The sequence below is a fragment of the Pithys albifrons genome, chromosome 1 (assembly GCF_047495875.1).
Source record: "Pithys albifrons albifrons isolate INPA30051 chromosome 1, PitAlb_v1, whole genome shotgun sequence".
Taxonomy (NCBI): Eukaryota; Metazoa; Chordata; class Aves; order Passeriformes; family Thamnophilidae; genus Pithys; species Pithys albifrons.
The window spans coordinates 63,443,788-63,466,432 of NC_092458.1; the positions used below are offsets into that span (position 1 = coordinate 63,443,788).

At 35.7% G+C, this 22,645-nt stretch overlaps 1 protein-coding gene across 6 annotated transcripts in view; it reads right to left on the minus strand.

The window, feature by feature from the left end:
* The window catches only part of NBEA (neurobeachin), a 488,059-nt gene that overhangs the window by 218,185 nt on the left and 247,229 nt on the right, over positions 1–22,645 (minus strand). For all 6 annotated transcript variants that reach the window (XM_071552778.1, XM_071552759.1, XM_071552769.1 and 3 more), the window contains 2 exons: positions 16,450–16,558; positions 12,636–12,802 (listed from right to left, as the gene is read on the minus strand). In XM_071552778.1, the coding sequence (XP_071408879.1) occupies positions 12,636–12,802; positions 16,450–16,558 (276 nt within the window). The remainder of the gene's footprint in view (positions 1–12,635; positions 12,803–16,449; positions 16,559–22,645) is intronic.

The following is a 22,645-nucleotide window of genomic DNA, read 5'->3' on the forward strand; positions in this document are numbered from 1 at the left end:
GCTGGCTGGTTTAGAAAAGAAGTCATTATGCAAATATAGAATAAATCTTGGAATACACCAACAATCTTTCCCTCCTTCAGACAAAGACTCCAAGAGCTTTTCTCATTGATGCAAACTGTAACACGTGAAAACATACCAGAACTTAGAACTTCCATTATGGAAATCAGTCCTTCCTGAAAGTCCCCAAAATTATTTCAGCTCATAAAGGACTTTAATGTTTCTGCATTAATATAGAATTAGCAAAATTTTTATTTTGTCACTGATTGTCTTTTTTACCATCAGAAGGCGAACAAAGTGAACAGAGGTGAGCATGCTACGGAAAGGGAGAAGATTCACCCCTCTCTTTTCTGCTCTCAAAATAATAAAACAGGTGCTACTATATTAAAACATTGCTACTGTATTGAAATTCAGCCAGCTCAAAATGTAATACAAATGCCTGACTGATACTTTTCAGTTTCACTATTGATGACAGACATGTGAATAAAAGTTGGAGAGTAAGGACCACAGCTTACAGAGCTGCCCAAATTTGGTTGGCTATCAGATCTAAACCTGATGGTTTTGCACAATGAGTCTTCAGTCACACTGTCAGCCATTTCTCAGTCAGATAGTGCTTGTCAGGTAGTATGAAAACTGCCCTCTCCCCACCTTGATTCATCTGCTCTAGTTTTACAGGTGCCTGCAATTTCTGGAACAGATATCATAATTCAGCCATATGTATGCCAATTATAGCATTCACTGACCTTTACACTTCTCTTGTGTCTATGATGATATTAACTATGAATTACTAATAGGGTTAAAAAGCATCAGTGGAAGGTATGTGTCTAGCCTTTACAACTGCTAAGACTGACTAGTGGGGAGGAAAACAATAACAACTTCAGAGTATAGGAGCCAATGGAGAATCTAAGAGGCCAGTAGTCAGGGCACCCAAATTAAAAGGTACCTCAAAACTTGCCTGTGATTTAACATCTTATAAATGTTATTGAAACCATGAATATCACAGAAAGGGAATGTTCATTGTGGCGTTCTAATTCTTGCAGTTCAGATTTTTCCTACAGATTTTGTTTTTTTTAGAAAAAAGTAGCATTACAACCTTACTGCAAGAATTCTGAAAAGCTAAATCTAACAACAACAATGAAAAATTAAATGTGTTCTCTTAATGTTAATACTAGAGAACATACACTTAGAAGAATATTTTTTTTTATTTTAGTGTACGCAGATTGAGAATTTGTTGATTACTTTTAAAGAAGTGGAATCCTCTAAATAAATATTGCACTGAGAGTGCCACCTTCGTAATTTTTAGTGTGACTGAAATAAAGGAGCCATGCTAGAACTTTCAAGATAGGACATTCCTAAAAAGAAGGTCTTTGTTTAAAATTTCGTGGTGTCCAGCGGAACTTCTTGAATTTCCTTGCAGAGTTGATGATCACACCCTTTCATGGCTTAGAGAAAGATTATCAAATGATACAGTTATGCAGGGAACATCACAGCTAGAACCAAACACTGACCTGGAGATGTAGCTTCTGCAACACTCATACTAAAACAATGAACATACATGGCTTCCACTGGATATCCATTCAGAAAGAAGCATGGATGGACAGCTAGAGGAGGCCAGGTACATCAATTTTTCTAATGTGCATGTTAAAGAAGAAACATATCTGTTTCTTTCCTGCAAAGACAATATATTCATCACCAAGCTAGAGCAACAACATAAACAGTATCAGTAGTCATATAACCCAGTCAAAAACTAACCCTAAGAATATCTGATATGCTAAAGGACCATTGACCCTAATGGAAAAACATAATTAGTCTTTTTTAAAAGACAGTTGGTAATATTTCTCTAACATTACTGAATTGGTCATAAATTCCAATCTATATTTTTTACTAGTTTTAATACTTTGGTTTTATTTCATGGAGCTTCAAACTTTTAAAACACCCACTTTGCTAAAATTTAACAGATCATATAGTTTTCATTGAGACCATTACAAGAAAAATTGGTTGCCATTCTCATAAATTTCCCAGTCAGGTTCTTCTACATTTTTAATTCCAAGACTGATAAAAATGAAAGGTGAAAAACTTGGGGAACAATTAAGCAATTTGTCTGTCTGGGTCTGGTAAGCATACCAACTGAGATGTTTACTAGCCTGTCATGTTGTTCTCAAATGGAAAGGTTATTATGAAAGAAACTATTTTTTCCTTATTCAGCCTTGTCTGGGATTTAGACAAATAATGTGGGGTAGATTTTCATTTTCTCTCATGCTTCTCAGTGGTACTTAATTGAGATTAAATCAGAAAGGATAGCAGATTCCATTTTGGTTTGGTAGACACATATCACATCCCACTTCTGGCTGCTCTTCTTTTCTGACAGGTTTCACTCAATTAATTTTCATAGATTTTTAGCTCAACAGTTCAGTAGAAAACTCTGCTCCTGAAAATACTGTCTGAAATTCACTAAATAAATTTTCTCTACTATTAAGCTGTCATCAACTTTGAAAACTTCACTACTTATTCCACAATGCACAAGAGGTTAGAGAACTATTCAGTGTAAAAGACTACTCTATATGTCTGAAAACAATACCTTGTTCCCTAACAAAAATTGGAAACTTGAATGTCTATCATTAAAGAGAACGAAAGTGAACCTTTTTAAATACCAAAACATTTCCACTCACCACAAAGCAAATATATCATGCTTTAGTTTCCTCCATGTTTTCACATAGCACAAGATATGCCTAAAAATTAATGTACTCTTATGGCAAAATATCCCAAAGGCTTCAGTAGTAATTCTAAATTGAGCCTAAGACACATGAAATTTACTTTTCTCTTTATGGACATTTTTCTTGTTTCCAACCATTAGTGCAAACATAACTTCTAGTAAATCATCTAAAGGAATTTCTTACACATGAATCTTTACTAGATTTAGCTTATGACTGTAACAAAATCAAAAAAGCATTTCCCTCCATAAAAATAATTTGGTATCAGAAGAAAAGTGGGAAAAAAAAGGGAATCTGAAAAATAAGTACACTTAAATTAAAAAAAAATTAATTTAAATACTAGTTTATTGGCACTGTGTATGGATACTATTTTTCAAAACAATGGTTAGCATTCTCAAATTGAACAGAAAAAGTACATATGGCTAATGAATTTTTTGGTGGATTTTCTAGTAGTCTAGACAATTGGATAACTTGCAACATTATTGGGTTTGAAAATGGTTCAATGCTATTGAATGTTTAAGAAATACTTATGGCATAACACAGAGTATATTCCTGAAGCTGAAACAATCATTAGACTGTGATTTTCATCTATTTCATTGAACCACCTTCAGGGAGATTTATGGGCAAACTATCATGTCAAGGTCACAGGATTAAGTGAACAGTGATGACAGTAAACAAGCCTTTTCTGTATATTTTAAAAGGTCTTACTGAGTTACTTAAAACACCATAAACATAAATAGTCTCCTATCTCTATAAGACATCCATGACAGATGACCTAAATATACAACACTCCTGAGCAATGGAGCTTTACAACCTAATCAACAGTCTATATTATTGACAACAGATATCAATATACTGGGGAGCCCAAATACTGGGAGAAGCTTGCAATCTGTCATTATCAAATATATTATGTCTGTAAGTGTACAAGAAATATATCTACATAAACATCAAACCTCTGTGTGAACAGATATTACTGCTGAAAAAACACAGAGCTTATAGGTTATGTAAAAACACAGTTATATAGAAAAAGTAAATGCTATAATAACAAATGTACCAAATCTACACAAGCCATGTAAAAAAAGATAATAAAGTCTATACAGCACTTTCAATACCAAGCTGAATGATGTAATTAGTCTTTAGAAATATACTGTACATTACCATATCTATTTTATAAACAAGGAAAGCCATATAATCACGTACAGTAACCTCCTTCAATTCATGTGACATGTATGACAGACTCTGTTTCTGAATCAGTCCAAGTAAACGTGTAAACTTACTTTTTTCACTCTTTTAAAAAACTACAATCAAACAATCAAGAAAAAAAACAAACACTCCAAAACCCCAACCAAAAGTGATCAATTGGAAGAGAGATCTGCTGGGAGTATTTTTCAGAAATCAGAAATGTGAATTGTCTAAAGATGATCTTCATAGTTTAGTATCTGTGAATATACAGACAGTGTTAACAAAATGCATAAAGAAACATCAAACCCAGGAAAACTCCCTGCTAAGCACTATTAAGGTAAGAGTGAAGGGACACGGCTCTGGCCTCAGTATTCATGCTCCATGTACACCCAAAAACAGGCACTTGGGAGCAGCAGTTGCACATGCACTTGCCCTCCACTCCCTGTAGTAATACTTCAAGATAGGATTCCCAAGCAGGTTAGAAACTGTTGCAGAAGCAAGAGGAAATAAAGTGAAATAGACCCAAGCACAGAGTATTTCTGGTGATGGTAAAAGTCCAGATAGATGAAGACTGCGGGTGATGAGGACAGAACAGACACTCAGAGATCTTTGATTTTCTCAAATATGAGACTGTGAATTGAAACAAAAACCTGCTATGCAGAGATCAAGTATTTTATTTTTAGCTTCATATGAACCATATTATTGACACATCGACTTAAGAAAGCTCTAAAGTAGTTTGAAGAAGGAAGATGTTGTAACAAGGAGATGTAAAAAAAAAAAGGGAGGGGAAATAATCATCATGGAAATTGATTTCCATGTCCCCCATGCCCCCCTTCCCCCTGCCAGGAAAGAGGAGGAGAATGAAAAAAAATCCTAACAACTAAGACAAGAGAAACAGATCAGTCACTTACATATCTTAGCTGATTATACATTCCTATGAGGAAAAAAGAACTAGGAAGACAACTATGAGGAGGGCTAGGTCTAAACCCAAGTAGAATAATTTCATTTTTAGCAAAGATAATGACACTGTAATGCACATACAAATTCAACTATAAATCTCTCTCAAAAAAAATGGAACAGGTTTTCCGAGGCACCTGCAGAATTCGACTCTCTCCTCTACAAAGAACGGGGGATGCAAAGCATGGGACTGGGATGTACCATACTATACCCTCCTCATGTCTGAAGACATTCACTCTTCAGTTCCTTCCCAAACTGTCTTCTGAATGTCTCAAATTATTTTACAATAGTATGTTTGGACATAAATACATTTGAAATAAAAAAGTACAAGGCATTAAGGTTTTGAGAGAAAGGGAATCAACATTGTTCCACTGGGTTTTCATTTCTGGTTAAACTCCACATTTCTAATGTTTCCACCAAAAAAGGTCTGAGAAATCTATCACAACACTACAGATGTTTCTCTTAGACAAACAGCTTCACATTCATCTTCCATGATCTACTTGAAGCATCATATGAGAAAGAACCCTGGATTGTAATAGTACTAAGGCAGCCTAGTGTGCTTGAAAAATAGGATCTTTCTTACATATTTTATGTCAGAAAATACAGGGCAAATAATAGAATTTTCATTTCTGAGCAAATAAGACCTTCTTAGAAGCATTAAACTTTCTTGCTCACTCTTCTAATCTATGGTGCTTTTTTTTCTTTTTTTATTCTTTGCTTTCTGTTCTTACATATGGGGAAGATGGGAAATCTACAGCTATATTGCACAAGTATTGCTAGATAGACATGTGAGAAAAAATGATAATGTGAGAGAAGTGTTATCTGCCTAATGAGAAATTCTTCCCTCATGGTTTCTACTGAGTTTCTACTTCTATCTAAATTGGAGGCAGGAAAAAAAGGAGCACAGAACTTTGTCAAATACTGGCAACTGTTAGTCTATTCTGCTGTTAACCATGGCAGAGCCTGTTTCTGCTGCAAGAACTAGGACGAAAATGTGAAGAAAGGCAGCTGGGCATTGAAGTCCTACTGAGATATGGAAACTTCAAAATCAAGACTGACTGAACTTGGGATTCCTCAGGAAATCCTATGTTGAAAATTCAAGGAGTTTGAGTGAGTATTAGATGGAACCATCCTTTTAACAGTTGTCCTGCCTTTTTGATTCTTAATCCTTCAGTTACAGTTGAAGACAGATTACTGGTGTGGATGGACCACAGGTCTGAACCACTGTGACAGATATCCTGGAAGCTGAATGGCTGCATGTGCATGCACAGGCTTGCTCTGTGGCTACACTTCAGAAGGAGCAAACTGCTTAACAAACCAGTCACAATATATATGGTAAATTGACTGTATGCAATTAGGATTTGTATTCTGATTACTGTTCCAGTTAAAGAGCTGTTTCTGTTGACATATAAAGATCTGTTGTTCCTAAGGCTTAAAAAAAATAAAAATTCACTAAACTTTCCTCTTTGTGTTTGCCATGAAACAAAAGGGGGAAACCAAATTTAAGCAGAAACAGACAACATACTGAAGCAAAGCAGGAAAAAAACCCAAACCAAAACAAAGTAAAAAAGGAAAAAAAAATCCTCAGCGTAGAAGAAATAATGTGAAAGAAAATGCAAACTCTTTCCTTCTTTAGTATGAAATAGAGTGTACTGTATTTCCTAGAAATAAACATGTCTTTCCGTAGAGTTGAAGAAGTTGAACAAGTCTTCCCTAAGTAGCATGTGTTTCTCAACATTGGAACAAACTGCCTCTTTCCAAAGAAAATATTTTCTTAAGAGGTTTCTTCCAGATGTGGGAAAAAATCCATAGAACAGCACCACAGTTCAAAACAGTTAACTGAGTACCTTGCAATCACTTGTACAGCCCATCTCTGGCTCCACAATACTCCTTTCTTGGCAGGTATCTCCATGCTGTAAATAACACTCTACACCTAACCTCCCATCATTAGAAAAGGAGACAGAATTCTTCTATCCCCCTTTTTCCATCATGCTTGTCAAATGCCACAGCACCACTAGTAGGACCTCCTTCAAACAGTCTCTGCCTTCTGCCATAGTGGCAAGCATTCAGGGAGAGAGGAAGAAAGAGGATATGCAATGGGTGCAGAGCAGCAGGAGCAGTCACAAAGCCGAAAGAATAGCAAGAAAGTTAAAAAGTGGACTGAAATGTACAATACTAATGGACTGAAAATGTGAATGCTGATGACACATTTGCTGATCTCAGGGTATTTCAAGTAACGCAGCTAAGTAAAAGCAACAGAAGACAGAAAAGGATTTTCTCAATATTTTGTTGTGATGGAATCATCTCAGAACTAAATATTTGGAACTTTTAACAGGACAGCTAATGAACAAGCTAAAGTATCTAGTTTTATCAGGCCAATCTGGAATATATTCTGTGAAGATAAAAAAAAAAGACTCCAGCAACTCCAGAAACAGAAAATTCACAGTTCTTTCAGAGAATGTGGAAAAATGCAGAACCTTAAGAGGCCCTCTAGCAATGGGCATGTCAAACACGCTTCTGGATCCAGCAGACAGGATTTGGTCCTACATCTTTTCCACTGCTATAAAGCTCCCTTTGTAATTTATGTTTAGCAGTTAAAATGAGCCAGAAATGAATGAATAACTAAACCAGATGAGGCTGATTTGCAGTGGGGGATAGGATAGGTTCTGTGCTTCTCTGAACTTTCTAAAACAGCAGCTAGTATGGAGATGGAGTCAGAGAACGCCAAAGGCTGGCTGTAAGTGAAACAACTTCTTACTACATTCCTGCGATCTGGTCTCCTTTGCTGTAAACTGGAAACATTTGCTTTAGAAGCAGTGTTGTCCCAGAATCAACTTATTTAGCTGCCAAGCCCCACAGGCTTGGGAAAGGGGCGTTCTCTTTCTCTCCTCAGTCCCCTAGCCCCCAGCAGAACCCAGTCTCTGCAGAAGCACATGTTGTAGTGAGAGGCAAAACTAGCTGTCTGGCAAGAAACTTTTTATTTCAAGCCTGTCTCCCCGGACGAATTTGGTCTTCACCACAGAATGAGTTTGACAGCTCTGCCCTCCACCATGAATGATTAATTTGTTATGGGTGTCTAGTTTAACCAAAGATGGATTTGAACAGAAAAAGCCCTTGTATACTTGCTATTTGGTAAAGCTGCTTTAATGTAGATGGAACCTCCTTCATCAAATCACAGAAAGCAAGAGAACCAAGTCTCATTTTTAAATGCCATTTTTCTCATTATAGTAGTCCTCCTGTGAATATCAAAACTGATCATGTGAAAATATCTGTAAGAAGTATTTCATATTTAAATTTCGAACACTAGTTGGAACTCTACTCTTTTTATTGCTCTAGATTGCCTTAAACCTATAGAAACTGTAAGGCTGAGCTACACATACAGTATTCGTGAAAGAAAGTTTTTGAAAAGTTGAGATATCTGATAAAACCAAGAAGCTGAAGGAAGGCAGTAACAGCTTATAGCCCAAAACACAGGCATGTATATGGCTGATAAGGAATTCAAATGTGCGTACAGACAAGTTTCACTAAACTTTTTTTTTTTTCAAGAAAGATGTGTATGGGGAGAGAAGCAGATGGGGAGAAAGAGAAGCACCATATGAAGCTGACAGAGAAGACAGAAGGAAGCATATGTTGTGACATGAAAACTATAACCCTGAAAAAAGCTAAGGGTAAGTGCTGGCTTAAAGGAGCTTTGAATGCTAAGCTATGAAACACCCTGTTTGATTCTTCCTAAGTTCAGGGAAATAGGATATTGCATATTCACTCTGAATAAGTGGCAATGCATCAAAGAAATAACCAACTTATCAATTTCTCATCTGAATGGGAAAAGCCTACACAATTCTAATTTTTGTATAATGCTGAAAATAAAAAAAAAAAAAAGAGAAAACCAATATGTTTAGGATAAGCTATTATGAAGATACCTAAAAGTGTCAAATTGCTGAAATATGGAAAACAGAACTAGTTTGGTTTAAGGGCACAAACAGTGTTTATAACAAAATAATGAGATTTATTTTGAAATCTGTTATTCTTTTTCTGAGATATATAGAGGAAAGTCAGATGATTCAGTAATTTCCATTTCTTGTAGAGGAGTTGATGGTCACACTTGCAAGAAACCAACCAAAAGTGCTTTGTTTTTCACCTTAAGATTTAAAGGGAAAACATTCATGAAGGAGGAAAGAAGTCAGCACTGACAAGCAACAAAAACTAAAGTGCTGGAGTTTTTTTTTTGAAAACTGTTATTTACTATTTCTAGTCAGAAGGAAATGAAAGAATAAAGAGGTTTTCAGATCAATTCAAACTCTACTGATTGATTAATGCATGGAAAGGGACTGGTTGTACATTGCTACTAGGTTTGCAGGCACTTATTCAAGTTGTGGAGCACTTGCCTGTAATTACTTTCACCCTCATAAAGTAATAGATAATTAGGAAGCTAATTGAAATGCAAATCACCTATGATTTTATGTTATTTTTATTTAAGTTATCTATATGTAACTATAACTTGAATTCAAAGTTTCATATGGTATTTTGTTGACTCATACCATTCAACTCCATTCTTGTTTCTTCAGAGGTTTTGATAAGACTTTATGATAATTAAATTATAGAATTTCACTCATCAAAGCCTCTTGTTTTTTTTCTCAGTACTAGTCTTCTTAATAGTCTCTTTGTTTCTTAATGAACTAAGAGTAACTTTGCAGCACGTACAGATTAAATAGTAAATGCTGGTTGCTGCTTTCTGCAAAGACAGATGGACACAAAAGCTGGAGAGGCTTACAGGCTCTTTGTATTGAACTGCAAACATAAGGAAAAATTTTCTCTACAACTGAGTCATATTTGACAAAATGAGACTGTAATATTTTGTAACATGAGCATCAATGTTAAAGAAGTTAAAAGTTATTTATTTTGAGTTAAACAAAAACATACAGGACAAGAGGAAATGGTGTCAAGTTGTGCCTGGGGAGGTTTGGTTTGGATACTAGGAAAAATTTCTTCACCAGAAGGGTTGTGAAACATTGGAACAGAGTGCCCAGGGAAGTGGTTGAGTCACCATCCCTGCAGATATTTAAAATACTGTGGATGTGACACTTATGGACATAATTTAGTGGGTGTCTTGGGTTGAGCTGGCAAAATGCCAACTGCCCAACACAGTGTGTCATAGGTGACAGTGTTCAGTTAATGGTTGGGCTCGATGATCTTAGAGGTCTGTTTCATCCTAAATGATTCTATGATTCTATGTATATATACTATATGCTACAATAATCAGTAAATCAGGAGCTGGAGCTGTGCATGTGAGAGAGACCTGAAGCTTTGAAGAATCGCATTCAGGTCCATCCAAATATTTTCTTACCTATCTAATCCATTTTGGATGTTAAAAGGCATTGCTATTGTCCAAGTACTCATTGTGCAGAAGTGGCTGGCTGTTACTTCCCCTGCCCCTTCTGGGCCTGAGAACGGTTTCCCTAATTCACCATTTCAATGAAGGGTCTTCAGCTCTCGAAGTGAACAGGAAACCAGCAATGCACCTTCAGAACTGGGAACACTTTCCCTGGCAGAAATGACAGAATCACTACAGAAGTCTAGATGTCTGGCATGACAACCTGGTGGGGTTTTTTTTGTTTTAAACTAACTCTGTATTCCAGTTAGGATGCATCTCCCAGGGCACAGTCTGTAAAGAAACTGTTAATGCTGTAACCATTTGTAAGGAACTAAAAATAGAGACTTGAGTCCTGTTTTGTCACCAGCCAGCCAAGACCAGAGATGTGCATGATTTTGGAACCCATCTCCATTTCCGTCATATAAAAAGTATTGAAGGAGCTACCTACATAACACCAGTTTTTGCCTTCTGTGCCTGAGGAGTTTAATGAGACCTCTCTCCACTTTCTGTACTTGATGCCTTTCAGATCTGCCCACTGAGAATCAGTGACCTCAGCCCCTAACAAGGCTCAGAAGCTCTCCTAATGGGCATCTCCCTCTCCCTGCTGTCTTCCTAGTCCTTCCCATTCAGAATCCACTAGGTCTCATGACAGAAGGTGCACCTGTGTGCTGGATCACAAAGTTAGCACAGCATAGATAGCAAAACCTGCAGTGTGAGACCATTTTCTTCCCAACTGCCTCCTGCAAATGGGGAATCCCACTTAGAGACTTTGTGCTGTCACCATGCCCCCCATTCTCCAGGTTAAGCAGCTGCCTGCAGCTAAAACACAGTCCAGTCAACAGCGGCACCTAACACAGGAAGCACCAAAACAGGAAAGCAGCCCTGACAATAATTGAGAACCAGACACACTGGGGAAGAAGCACAACAGGGATAAAATAAGTTTCTTTTGTTTGATAGAAGAAATTTGATAGGTTTGACACAGGGGTCAAACTGTGTTATGGCTCATCAAAAACTATGATGGACTTAAGAGGGAAAAAAGCTGCAGTAGTGGACTCTGGCCATTTAAGGATGCCATGAACAATCCAGGAGATGAAAGTTATCTAGGTCTAGGAAAAGATGGTCTCCTGGAAAAGTTAGTGACCAGGAACTGATTTAAGCCTGCAAAATGCACACAGCCATTCCCAAACTTTAGCAGCGACATTATTCAGAAATTGCTATTCATTATTCAAAGACACATAAAAGGACTGAAAATGGCATTTATTTTCATCATGCTCCAGTCTCCAGACACACATTTTTAAGTCTCAAGTAGAGATAACCTGAGCATCCCTTATGGACTAAGCCTGCTTTAAATTAACTATATCACAATTTTCTACATGTCATTTTTGTAATTTCCACCAGAATGTCTCTGGTGTTATACTGCAGAGTTTCTGTAGGACTGAATTGCCACACTGTCTGCAACCTTAAAAAATTAATACACCTCCATCATCATCCAGGAAAGAGTGAATTCTTTAGAAGATGTCAGGATAATGAACATGAAAAATTTGGGGTTTTTTTAAACACTGTATAATTGCAAGAGCCAACTAGACAGAATTACAAAAAGAATGAACAGTATATGTGGTATATATTGATGTATAATATTTAGTCAACCTAAAGAAAAAAATATATTTTTAAGGAATATTTATCTAGAGAAAAGTTTTTGTAATAGTCTACCTATCTCAATTAGTTTCTTACTGAAAAGTTTTTTTCAGAACTAAGAGGGAACTTCCTGTTCTTTTCTGCCTGACTCAGAGGAGACATAAATAGGATTTAAGAAGAAAATCAAGCTGTAAAATTTTGGGTATCTGGGAGCAGGATTTCCTTGATTTCTTTTGTTTGTTTCACTCTGAATAAATAATCAAGCATTTGTGTCTAGAATGGACAAATGGGAGAGAGACTTGGCAGTCTCTACTATTGCAGATGAGGCACTCACATGACAGAGCCAGGGTCAAGACCTTGTTCTGAATGAGGCCAGTTTAAGCCTTCCACATGAGGATCAGCACCTTAGCCACTGGCTATTTTTGTAATTCAGAACAGCAAGGCTCTAATTTTTGGCATGATCTATGAAAATATTTAATTTCACCTTTGAACAAAATGAACTTTTAAAACCAGTACTCAATACAGCTGGAAATAAAACCTCAAATACTGCATCAGTTATATACAGAAGAAATTATACATTTTAAGTATTTTTTTAAATTAAAATTTTTAAGAGGAGTACCTGAAAAACTGAGCTGCACTTTAGTCATGTTCAGCTTTACACATGCTATATTTAAGTATATTAAAGCTCCTAATACATTAATATTTCAGTTATACAATGCCTGCTTCCCTTAAATTTTGAAAGTAATGATTAAAGCTCCACACATTTTACATTTGCAACTTACCTGTGAGAAACAGCTCCCCAGGCACCATGTTTGTTTGTTAGGATGTTGAGGATCTTCTGTTTCAGCTGATTGGCTGTAACATGATCTCGATGCTTCGCAGCGCTGATGAGGTGATCACACATCTTCTCCTCCTCTCTTCTGTCAGCAGCATACTGAGCACACTGTGACTGGGAAGGACAACACATCCACTTCATAAAAGACAGGCTCTTTAGAGTTGCCTTAAAATTATTATTTACTAGAACTCTTTAAATCTAACAAGAACTCTTTAAAATACTTTTCAAAGGACTAGGTCATACCATTCAGTTGAAATGGTTCTACTACTATATGCTATCCATGCAAAAGCACTCAGAATACACAAACATTGAAATACCAAGGCCAAAGACAACAGAATTGCAATTAAAAACATTTAGCCACATATCTCTGTGTGGATATGTGTGACCATGGATATGCATTAAAAATTAGCCTTTCATGGGAAATGTTTCATGAGCTCTCAGGTACAAAATACAGCCGTAACATACATAGCATAACATATAAGAAAAAATTATGTACACTGTTTTGATTTTTAAATTACACTAAGACCTACAATTAAAACACCATTTGATTATGTTATTACCAGTGGTGCTAAATAGGAACTCCTTTAACTACAAAATTGAGGAGCATATTTTTCATTTCATATCACAACATGAAACATTTTCATAATGTACTCTTCTTCTAAAAATCCTATGGATAATTAGGGTTGCTCATCTTTTAAAATGAAAAAGATCTAATATTTTCATCATCCTTTCTTTAAGAGAAAACTACCTCTAAAATAAATGCTTTGGTTATTGGCCTTCATGCAAATTTGTTTCTAAACTGTCAACATTTTACCGTGTATTTTTGTTTTTATAAATCCTTTCTGTATAATAAACACAATATTTTTCCATTTCTTTTCTCTCAATAATGTTAAGTTAAAAATCCATTTTCTCCTCCTAGTAAAAATTCTTTCAAAATGTCTAAAGGAAGGGAATGCAGGCAGAGTAATTAAATAACTCCAGTATAATTTTCTAGATATAAATTAAAAAGGCCAGATAATTCTCAAAACAGCTAATTTTTTAAAAATATATTTTAAATACATATTTGCACTCACAGTTCTGGTGCACATTTAACTAACACTCAGTGCTGTAACACAGTGTTCAATATAATCCAATTTTCTAGTATTCAAAAGAGCAATTAAAATTAAGCTAACCTCATACTAAATTGTATTTCATTCTTATTTCTGCACACTACCTTTTCAGTACAGATCACATTAGCATTCGGTAAGATTTTAACAGTGGTCTTCCTGCTGTGTTTACAGACATTATTTCAAGTAATCTAACTGGAAAAGAACAATGGTTACACAAATTCATAAAGGGTTAATCCATTTTTCAATTTATCTTCTTGTACAGGGAAGCACCAATTAGTACAATGATCTGCCTTAGTAATGAGGTTAATATTTCACCAGCTCATTGGACAGTAAAATTAAATTTTCATTTTTCTTCTTGAACAATTACAAAGGTTAACAAAATGAAAGTTAACTGTAAAGCACCTATTCTGAGAGGAATTCCCTGGCCCTGACTACAAGTGGAGTCACAGGATAAATTTAGATGCTGGTCCATGGCCTTCCCACTATGCAGCACACACAGCAACTTGGTGCAGCTTGGACCAAATAATTTCACCCATAATGATTCAATTAAAGTTTAAAGGGTCAAAATAAAATGAAACATCCCCCCATTTCTCTAGCTGACAGCAATTATTAGCATGTACTAAACCCCAGAATATATACCAATACAGTTTATTAAAACAAAATGACAGTTTTACAATTAGGTAACAGAAAACTACCAGAAATCTCTTTGTCTCTACTGCTTTCAAGTAGGGTGATTAATAAAATGTTCAATTGTATTCACACCATTATTAAAGACAATATAAAACATTCTTTCAGACTTTAACCATCATCTTATTTAAGTTCCATTTAAGTACATGGGAATTTCACATTTAGCATAGTCTACATTTCATAGTTTTCTTTCATGACTTGCAGTTTTTATCCTACTCATCTAAAATGTTTATCTGAGGCTTTTCAGGTGACAAATGTAATGAAAATCTTCATATATGAAAAATGTTGGTTTCTTTACCAGACAATAAAACTGACTTAAGTCTATTCCTTTAGGGAATTTAGTTAATATTCTAAATCCTATTTGCTAACAGAAGCTGGAAGTTAATTGAATATTCTCATTTTGTATAGAGTTCTGACAGATCTTATACCTCAATGTATTCTTCAAAGAGCAGATAACTCAATCTTCCTTTGTCATCTTAGGTTACTGCATGATGCTCTGATAAATATCAAATGTTATTTATTGTTGAGGCAATATGAAACTTCACTCTGACACACACTTAATAGTAAATCTGATTTTATCTATGTTCAAAATATCATGTGTAAGATTGGTAATAAAGTTGTTGCAATCCCATCTGACAAGTGTCTGCTGTCTGCTCTGACAAAGTGAAGTAAAGGTTACTTGTATTCAAAATGACAACAGCTATCTCTGTGTCTCACACTTTGCAGCTAGGTCAGGGAGCACAACTACTACATCAAAGTGCACGTTTAAGAGAGCTGTTTCAAGGAGATAAAAACCTCATCAAAACTAAGATTACTGAATCCTATTTTTAGCCACCAGGTGCTTCTTGAAATTTTCTGACAGATGAATAAATTGATATAGCTGATTATTATCATCAATACGATGTCTACCTTAATGTTAAGTCACTTATGGATTAAAACATGGGGAAATGTATGCTTGCACATCTATAATTACATTTACACAAATGTATGCAAACACAAGGAAGATTTTGAAATTATAAAAACCAATGATACTAAAATGCTGTGTAATACACCATGAAAATGCAAACGCATATTTGATAAAGTCATGTTGAAAAATGAAGTTTTAACTGTACTCCATTACTTTTCCATGTTTTTTTTTTAATAGGAACAAAATTATTCCTGTATAAATAATTAAAAATGTGTTAAACTGAACACATTTTAAAACAGTTTTTTTACATTTGGATCACTTTCAAACAATGTAATTTAAATTGTATACTGCAATACTCATTGATGAAAAACACAATTGAATGTTGACTCCTTTTAAGAACAAGAATTGCAGACATTAAAGAATTATGGTAGTCAGCTGCCCTGTTTCTTCTTCCAATAGTGAAAAAGAATAGACATTTTAAACACAGTCTTATTGTCAATGGTCAGTGATTCTTAACTATCACAAAAGATATGCAATATCCTATTTCAATATATAAATTATAGCAAGTAAATGTTCTAAAGTGCTCCAAAATTCAAAATATTGTAACAAAATGATTTTAAATGACTGTTTAATAAAACATTTCTGTTTCTTATTTTTCATGAAGTACCCTAAGTGTATAATTGCTTTGTTTTCTTCCTGAACTCATACATTCTGTTGGCAAAATTCAACAAAAATAATTACTAATGTGATTTGCATTACTATTTTCAATAAATCAGAAAAGTTCATTGTGAACCTAAGGGTCTGCTATATCAGGATAGACATTCTGATTAAGGTTTTTATTCAAGCTGTAAATGCTTTTATGAATTTTAGTGATGAGAAATTAAGCCCCTTCCTTGTGTTTGACATTTACCAAAGCTTTTAAAAACTAGGTTTGAAATGCTTTCAATGTAAATTTCTTCCTTGGAAGAATAAAACCAATCTTTATTGTATGGGATTACAGTCTAGGCGACAAGTGAGTGAAAGCAGAGCATCAGAAATGCAGCAACTCTCAGACTTACCTCGAACTCAGCATGTTTGTGGACATCTTCTGCTCTTTGTCTGTTCAAAATAAATTCTGCTTCATTTGCAACACGCACTATATGGTCTTTCATTGCATGACATAATAATCTAAAATGAGAAAATTCAGAATCAGCCCTTGAATTTGATGCACTTCAAATAAAAGTATTCCAGCAGAAATGGAAAAAATTAAAATTAATGAAACTACTGTACTTGAACTGTCAAATTAGTTGACATAAAAATTAATTTCATCCAAATTTTTCTTCATTTGTGAAAGGACAAAGAAATGGCATTAATTGTTCTTTATAGAAGTATTATATCTTCAGTATGTTTTTAACAACAGTCTCAGTGAGTAGTGCACTATCATTTAAAAAATCTAGACAATTGCTTAAACTCTTATTCGTACCATTATATCATTAAATAGAAGTATTCCAGTTTTAGTCTTAAAAAATCATGAGATCACTGAAGATCTAAAATTCAAGTAAAATTGCAAAATAGTATCAGTAGTTCTCATGTGTTTTTCAAACACTAGGGTGAAAGGTGCATCATGTTTCCAAGTTTTCAAGGCAACAGAACTAGACAAATCTTACATAAAAAGAAGATAAAAATAGATTAAGACTGGTCTGAGAATGAAGACAGACACCTTAAATTAAGATTTTTGTAAAGACCACAAAATACCATGAAATGCATAACAAAATTGAAGCATAAACAATAGTGTTGTTAAAATGCTAACAACATCTTATTGGGCAGCAAGAATGGAAGCAACTGCTTTCTTGTCCCTGTAGTCCATATCTAGGGCTGGCCATTCTACTAAAAAATACTCTAGTCTTCTTACCAGCAGGGAGGAAATATCTTTCAGGATTAAATGATCTGACAGGTCTGTTCAGGGTCAGAAAGAATTGTTTCTTTTTGTGTCAAATTGAAACACGGTCAGGGATTTTCCTTCTTGAAGCATCAGGGAAAACACAATTTCAGAGTTCCTTATATTAAGAATGTGAAATTTCTAACAAATTTCACCCTAAGGTTGGTGTTTGCTGTTAGAAGCACCATAAATTAAAGTTGCTACAAATGGGACATGATTACTAGACCTTACATCTGTACTATGGAAAGATCTGAACTCTATTCTTGCCTCCTTTGGTGTGCTCTACTATTTATAAAGGAAGGAAATCACTCACCCTTAGCTAATATTTACTATGTGTGTGACAAGGAAAGACATAAATGTTGGGGCCTCTGTTTAGAGATAAAGAGAAACAAGCTTGGATCAAGGTTTCACATTGGATATTCATGCTTTAAATAACCCTTTTTATTGTATCTAACTTTGCTATTTTTGAAAGAAAAGTTTTTTCTAGACTATAAGCTGAAAGACTAAAGTTGTCTACATTGTAGTCTTCAAAATTTAGCCTTATGTTTAATCTGCCCTCCTGGAAGATATGTTTCGGTATTTTAATAATGTTAAGCATTCAGATTTTTAGAACTGCCTTCAGATATGGATTAGGAGTGAACGTTAGTGGATGTCAAGATGGGGCCAGACCCTTCAGTGGTGCCCAGCAACAAGTCAAGGGGCAAAGGGCATGAACAAACACAGGACGTTTCAACTGAATATAAAGTATCTTTACTCTGTGGGTGACAAAGCACTGCAACAGGGTGCCCAGAGAGGTTGTGGAGTCTCCTTCTCTGGAGATATTCAAAAGCTGCCTGGACATAATCCTGTGCAACCTGCTCTAGGTGAACTTGCTTTAGCAGCAGGTAGGAATAGATGATGTTTAGAAGTCCCTTCCAACATAATCCACTCGGTGATTCATGATGTAAATGAGCTTCTGTAAAATCAAGAATTGAGTATTTAAAACCTCTAATAAAATGTTGCATCACAGGTCTTCCTGAACTTTTCCATATGACATTAATGACCTAGAAGCAACTAGCTAGGATTTCAAAACTGAACAAACATTTTTCAAGTGTCTACTACCCACAAATTCCTTGTTGAGTAAGCTAAGGAATAAATGGAGCACAGTGCAAATGGTCCAGCTGTGGTCCAGACAAGAAATCTAGTTCCAAATGGCTTTAGGTGAATGGCTACAGGTTACCCTACCACCACAAACCTGGTGAAGACTAACTTCAATCCATTGGGTTTATTATTTGGGACATATGGACATATCTTTTATACCTCAAAAGCAAACAAACAAACAAACCCCAAATAACCCAACCAAAATAACAACAAAACCCACAAAACAAACACAAATAATGTAAGCTACCTCTGTTCATAAGCAATGAAAAATAAATATCATATTCATTTTAATTGTGTTTATGATCTCTGGTAAGAAGTGTTCACATTCTCTGTGCCCTTTTATGCACCTACAAAGGGACTTCAAATGGATGCCCAGAGAATGCTAATTTGCACAAGTTATAAATAAACTTCTTGCCAATCTACAAAGAGAAGTCTCTGGCTGCTTTACAGAAAAACTAAACTTTTATATACATGCAGCACCAGATTCAAGTCAGCTGGGTGAAATGGCTGGTGACTCCAGCTTTACCTCCCACTCCTCTAATGGTCCTTTCTGCTACAGAGGCTGAGAGACCCGATGCATTTAAAAACAACTTTGGAGTTGCTGCATCTTTTGGACAGAACATCAGCCAAACTAAGCCATACTTCAGGTAACCTTGAAATGTCAGAGGTCTTAGTGGTCCAAAGTCAAGATGACGACAAATAAGAAGTGATTAAAGGAAATGCCTGAGCACTGTATCCTGACTGCCTACAGCATTGAAATCCTTAGCTGAGCCCCCACACAATTTTTTAGCTCGTTCCAATCCAGAAAACATATAGAGATACAGTGAAGAAACCTATTCACTTTGAACTCACTTCTATGCTACCCAAGAAAGTTCTGCAGGTGGGCTCACACCATACCCCAGCACACACAGAACACATCATTCAAGAGAGTAGACCTCATGTCAATCCAAACTATCTGAACTAAACTGACAAAATAGTAATGATATCTTAAGGTGAAGCAGGAACCGCACAGGCTTCAGGGAAGAACTGGATTAAGTGCTATGTAGGATGAATAGACGCTCTGCTCTAGCAGGTGCTAGCCTTGAGCAGTATGAACATAGGCCAGTCCAAGCTACTTGTTTTCATTTAAAACTGCAGACATACCTGCTGTCATTCTTTTTTATTGTCAAAAGTCTTATCAGTGGGATATGTCAATAGTATTTCAACTGTGTCTTGCCAGTTGTTTCATGAATTCTCATATCTCTATCACTGATTGTGATTTGTTCAAGAAAAAGATGAAAAATTGTTTGTATGGTCATTAACAAATTGGGATTATGACCAAAGTGAGACCACAGCCTATCAACACTATATAACATGAAATAATATTGCATCAATGTGTGCTAATAAGGGGCATATTGTGATTCACTTACCTTAGGTGCTTGTACGCACCTAAGATAGAACTTTGAAAACAGATAAACTGTGCTTTTGCATCTAGAAAACCATTAGTAACCACATGAGTGTTAAAATCACTTATCAGAAAGGTAGACTTTTGAAAAAAAGGGAAAGGCCATAATTTTGAAATCTTGCATGCCTCCAAAATGCTTGAAAACATCCTTGGCCTGGATGTTTTGTTTTGTAAGTGCAATAAATTAGGGCTGAAAACAGAAGCATAATAAAGTAGTTAAATGTGTGTCTTAGTCACAGGGGCAGGAACCAGTTTATCACTACGTGGGCATAATCAAAACTGTAGTCTACACATTCTATGTAATTTCTGATGAAGGGTTAACTATGGATCATTTGCTGCAGCTGCCCAGGACACATCTGAAACCTCAGGCTACAAGCCCTGCAAGGCAGGGGAGTGTTTCTTTGTCTTCACACCAGTAACTCAGCAGTGATAACTCCCCTCCAGGGAGGCATTAGCACCTTCACACCCAGCCTGAGGGATCACCTGTCTTGAAGGGCCACTAGGGACTGGCATAATAGGCGGATGCAATGACCTAGACCATCAAAGTTTCCAGAAATATCCCATGACTCAGAGTTAAATCATCCATTGTGACACTTCTTGCCCTGAGGGAGGTACTGGACATTCCCATGTGAACCTGAGCATATATAATTTTGGGACTTCAGTACCACTTGTCGGATCCACAGGAGGCCTCAGAACTTCAACAGAACTGTGACTGCCACTCTCAACAAGACTGTGATCATTACTTCAACAGAACTGTAGCCATCATCCTCAACAACAAGTTTTGTTTCCTTTTACTTTGCACCCACATGGCACTCAGCACAGGGGCTTACAAACACCATTCTCAGGCCCGAGGGTGCTGGGTTATACTTCTGGCTTTGCGGGTTAAAAACAGTTTTCTCTGTATCATTGTATTTATTGTAATCTTTTTAGTAAATTGTAACTCTGACTTGTAATCTCTTTTTGAACTGGGTCCCTGTTATCATTGAGGGCCAACTACTGCAAGGTTCGGGAAGCAATGTCTTACAGAGATTTTTGCAAAGGTATTTGCTTCTGTGTTTGGTCTACTTGCTCAAGGACATTTGTTACTTTTTGATTTTTAAACACTCTACTTAAAAATATTTTTTGGTACTGATTTTTACCTCTAACTGAAAGTTACCCTGCATTTGTAGACTACATTTGTATTAACAAAAAGATGGCAAAAATGTTATTAATATTATATCTGCATTAAATCGTAGCCAGCTAACTCTGAATCTCAAATTCATATAGACACAGCACTATTCAGCGTAGTGTCCTAAAACTGGTTTACTGGTTTACACCTGATGAACACGCATGATAGTGTTGTCATCCTTTAAATGCTAACCAGTTTACCTAAATCCTTGTTAACTCAATCACATGGATGGCATAAGATTAAAAAAAAAATCTGACTTTTCTGACATGAGAAAAAGTGTTTACATCTATCTTTTGGATTCTCATAGGAAAAAAAAAAGAAAAAAAAAGAAATTATTTATAAAGAATCCCAGACCAGATGAAATCTTCCATTCTGTCCATTCAGGCTGCCATTACATTAAAAAAACCCAAAAACCAAACAAAACAAAACTCCCTTCACACATTACCAATAAGGAACAAGAAGCTCTAGGTGAGCAGATTCACTCCTTCATTGCAAGGCACAGCTACATCACAGAAACACTTAATAAACTGTGTTTAGCTAATAAAGGAATTTTCATGAAATCTAGGTAATGAAATCTGTCTTTAGTGTATGATAATATGATCAAGTTGCCTGCCTCCAACATATGTTTGGAATGTTTTCTGAATGTTAAAACCCTTTTACTTTCCAATCCAAATGTATTCTTGAGCTGCCTTTATTGTTTCATTTTATGGAAGTATTGCCCTTAGGTTTACACAATTCTTTCTTCTGTTGACCTTCTGATATTCCATCTACCCCTGTTTTATTAGTCTAAGTACATCAGCTCTGTTTTTTCTTTTATGGCAAAACAGTTGGTTAGAGGGTTTTGGTTCACATAGGCTGATTTTACCTTTTCTGCAAATGCACAGACAAAGCTGTCAGCATTCTAGACAAGTTCTAGTCACTCTTTATATAGTAACATTAGTGATGCCTTATTTAAATAGAAATACCCCTTATGATACAATTCTAGAATTGTATTTCCCTTTTTCTTAAACCTATATTCTATGATTTTGCTCAAGAAAATTTCCGGGGTAAATCGGTCTTTTACCTCCTCAGACATTTCCAATAGATGAGCCAGCAGTCTCTAGTATATAATTCCAAGAAGGCAAACTCCATGTACTGCTACATTATAAAATATTTATGTAATACCTTACACAATATAATATTTATACTAATGCAAGTTTGAAACCCACTCATTATATCCTGATTGATACTTCTGTCATCTGCCCAATTATGTTTCCCATCTACAGTTTTTTTATGGAGTGCTCCATTTTAGGTAAAAGTCCATCCTCTGTATTTTTCCTAAACCATTGTCCTATACTGGAGGGACCAACCCCAGTAAGAAGGAGCTTGAGGCACAGGAGGCATATATACTTGCTACTTTCTACACAGAGGGTTTATCTGAAATTTGAGAGCCATATAATTTTTACTCTCCTTTGGAAATTAAACATGTTCTTTAGTGAGATCTCCTTATCACTGTGACTGAGTTATACCCACTGTTCTCATTCACCCTGCTAAATCTTCATCCTGTCTTAGCACGCACCACCTTCAAAAGACCTAGTAGCTAAA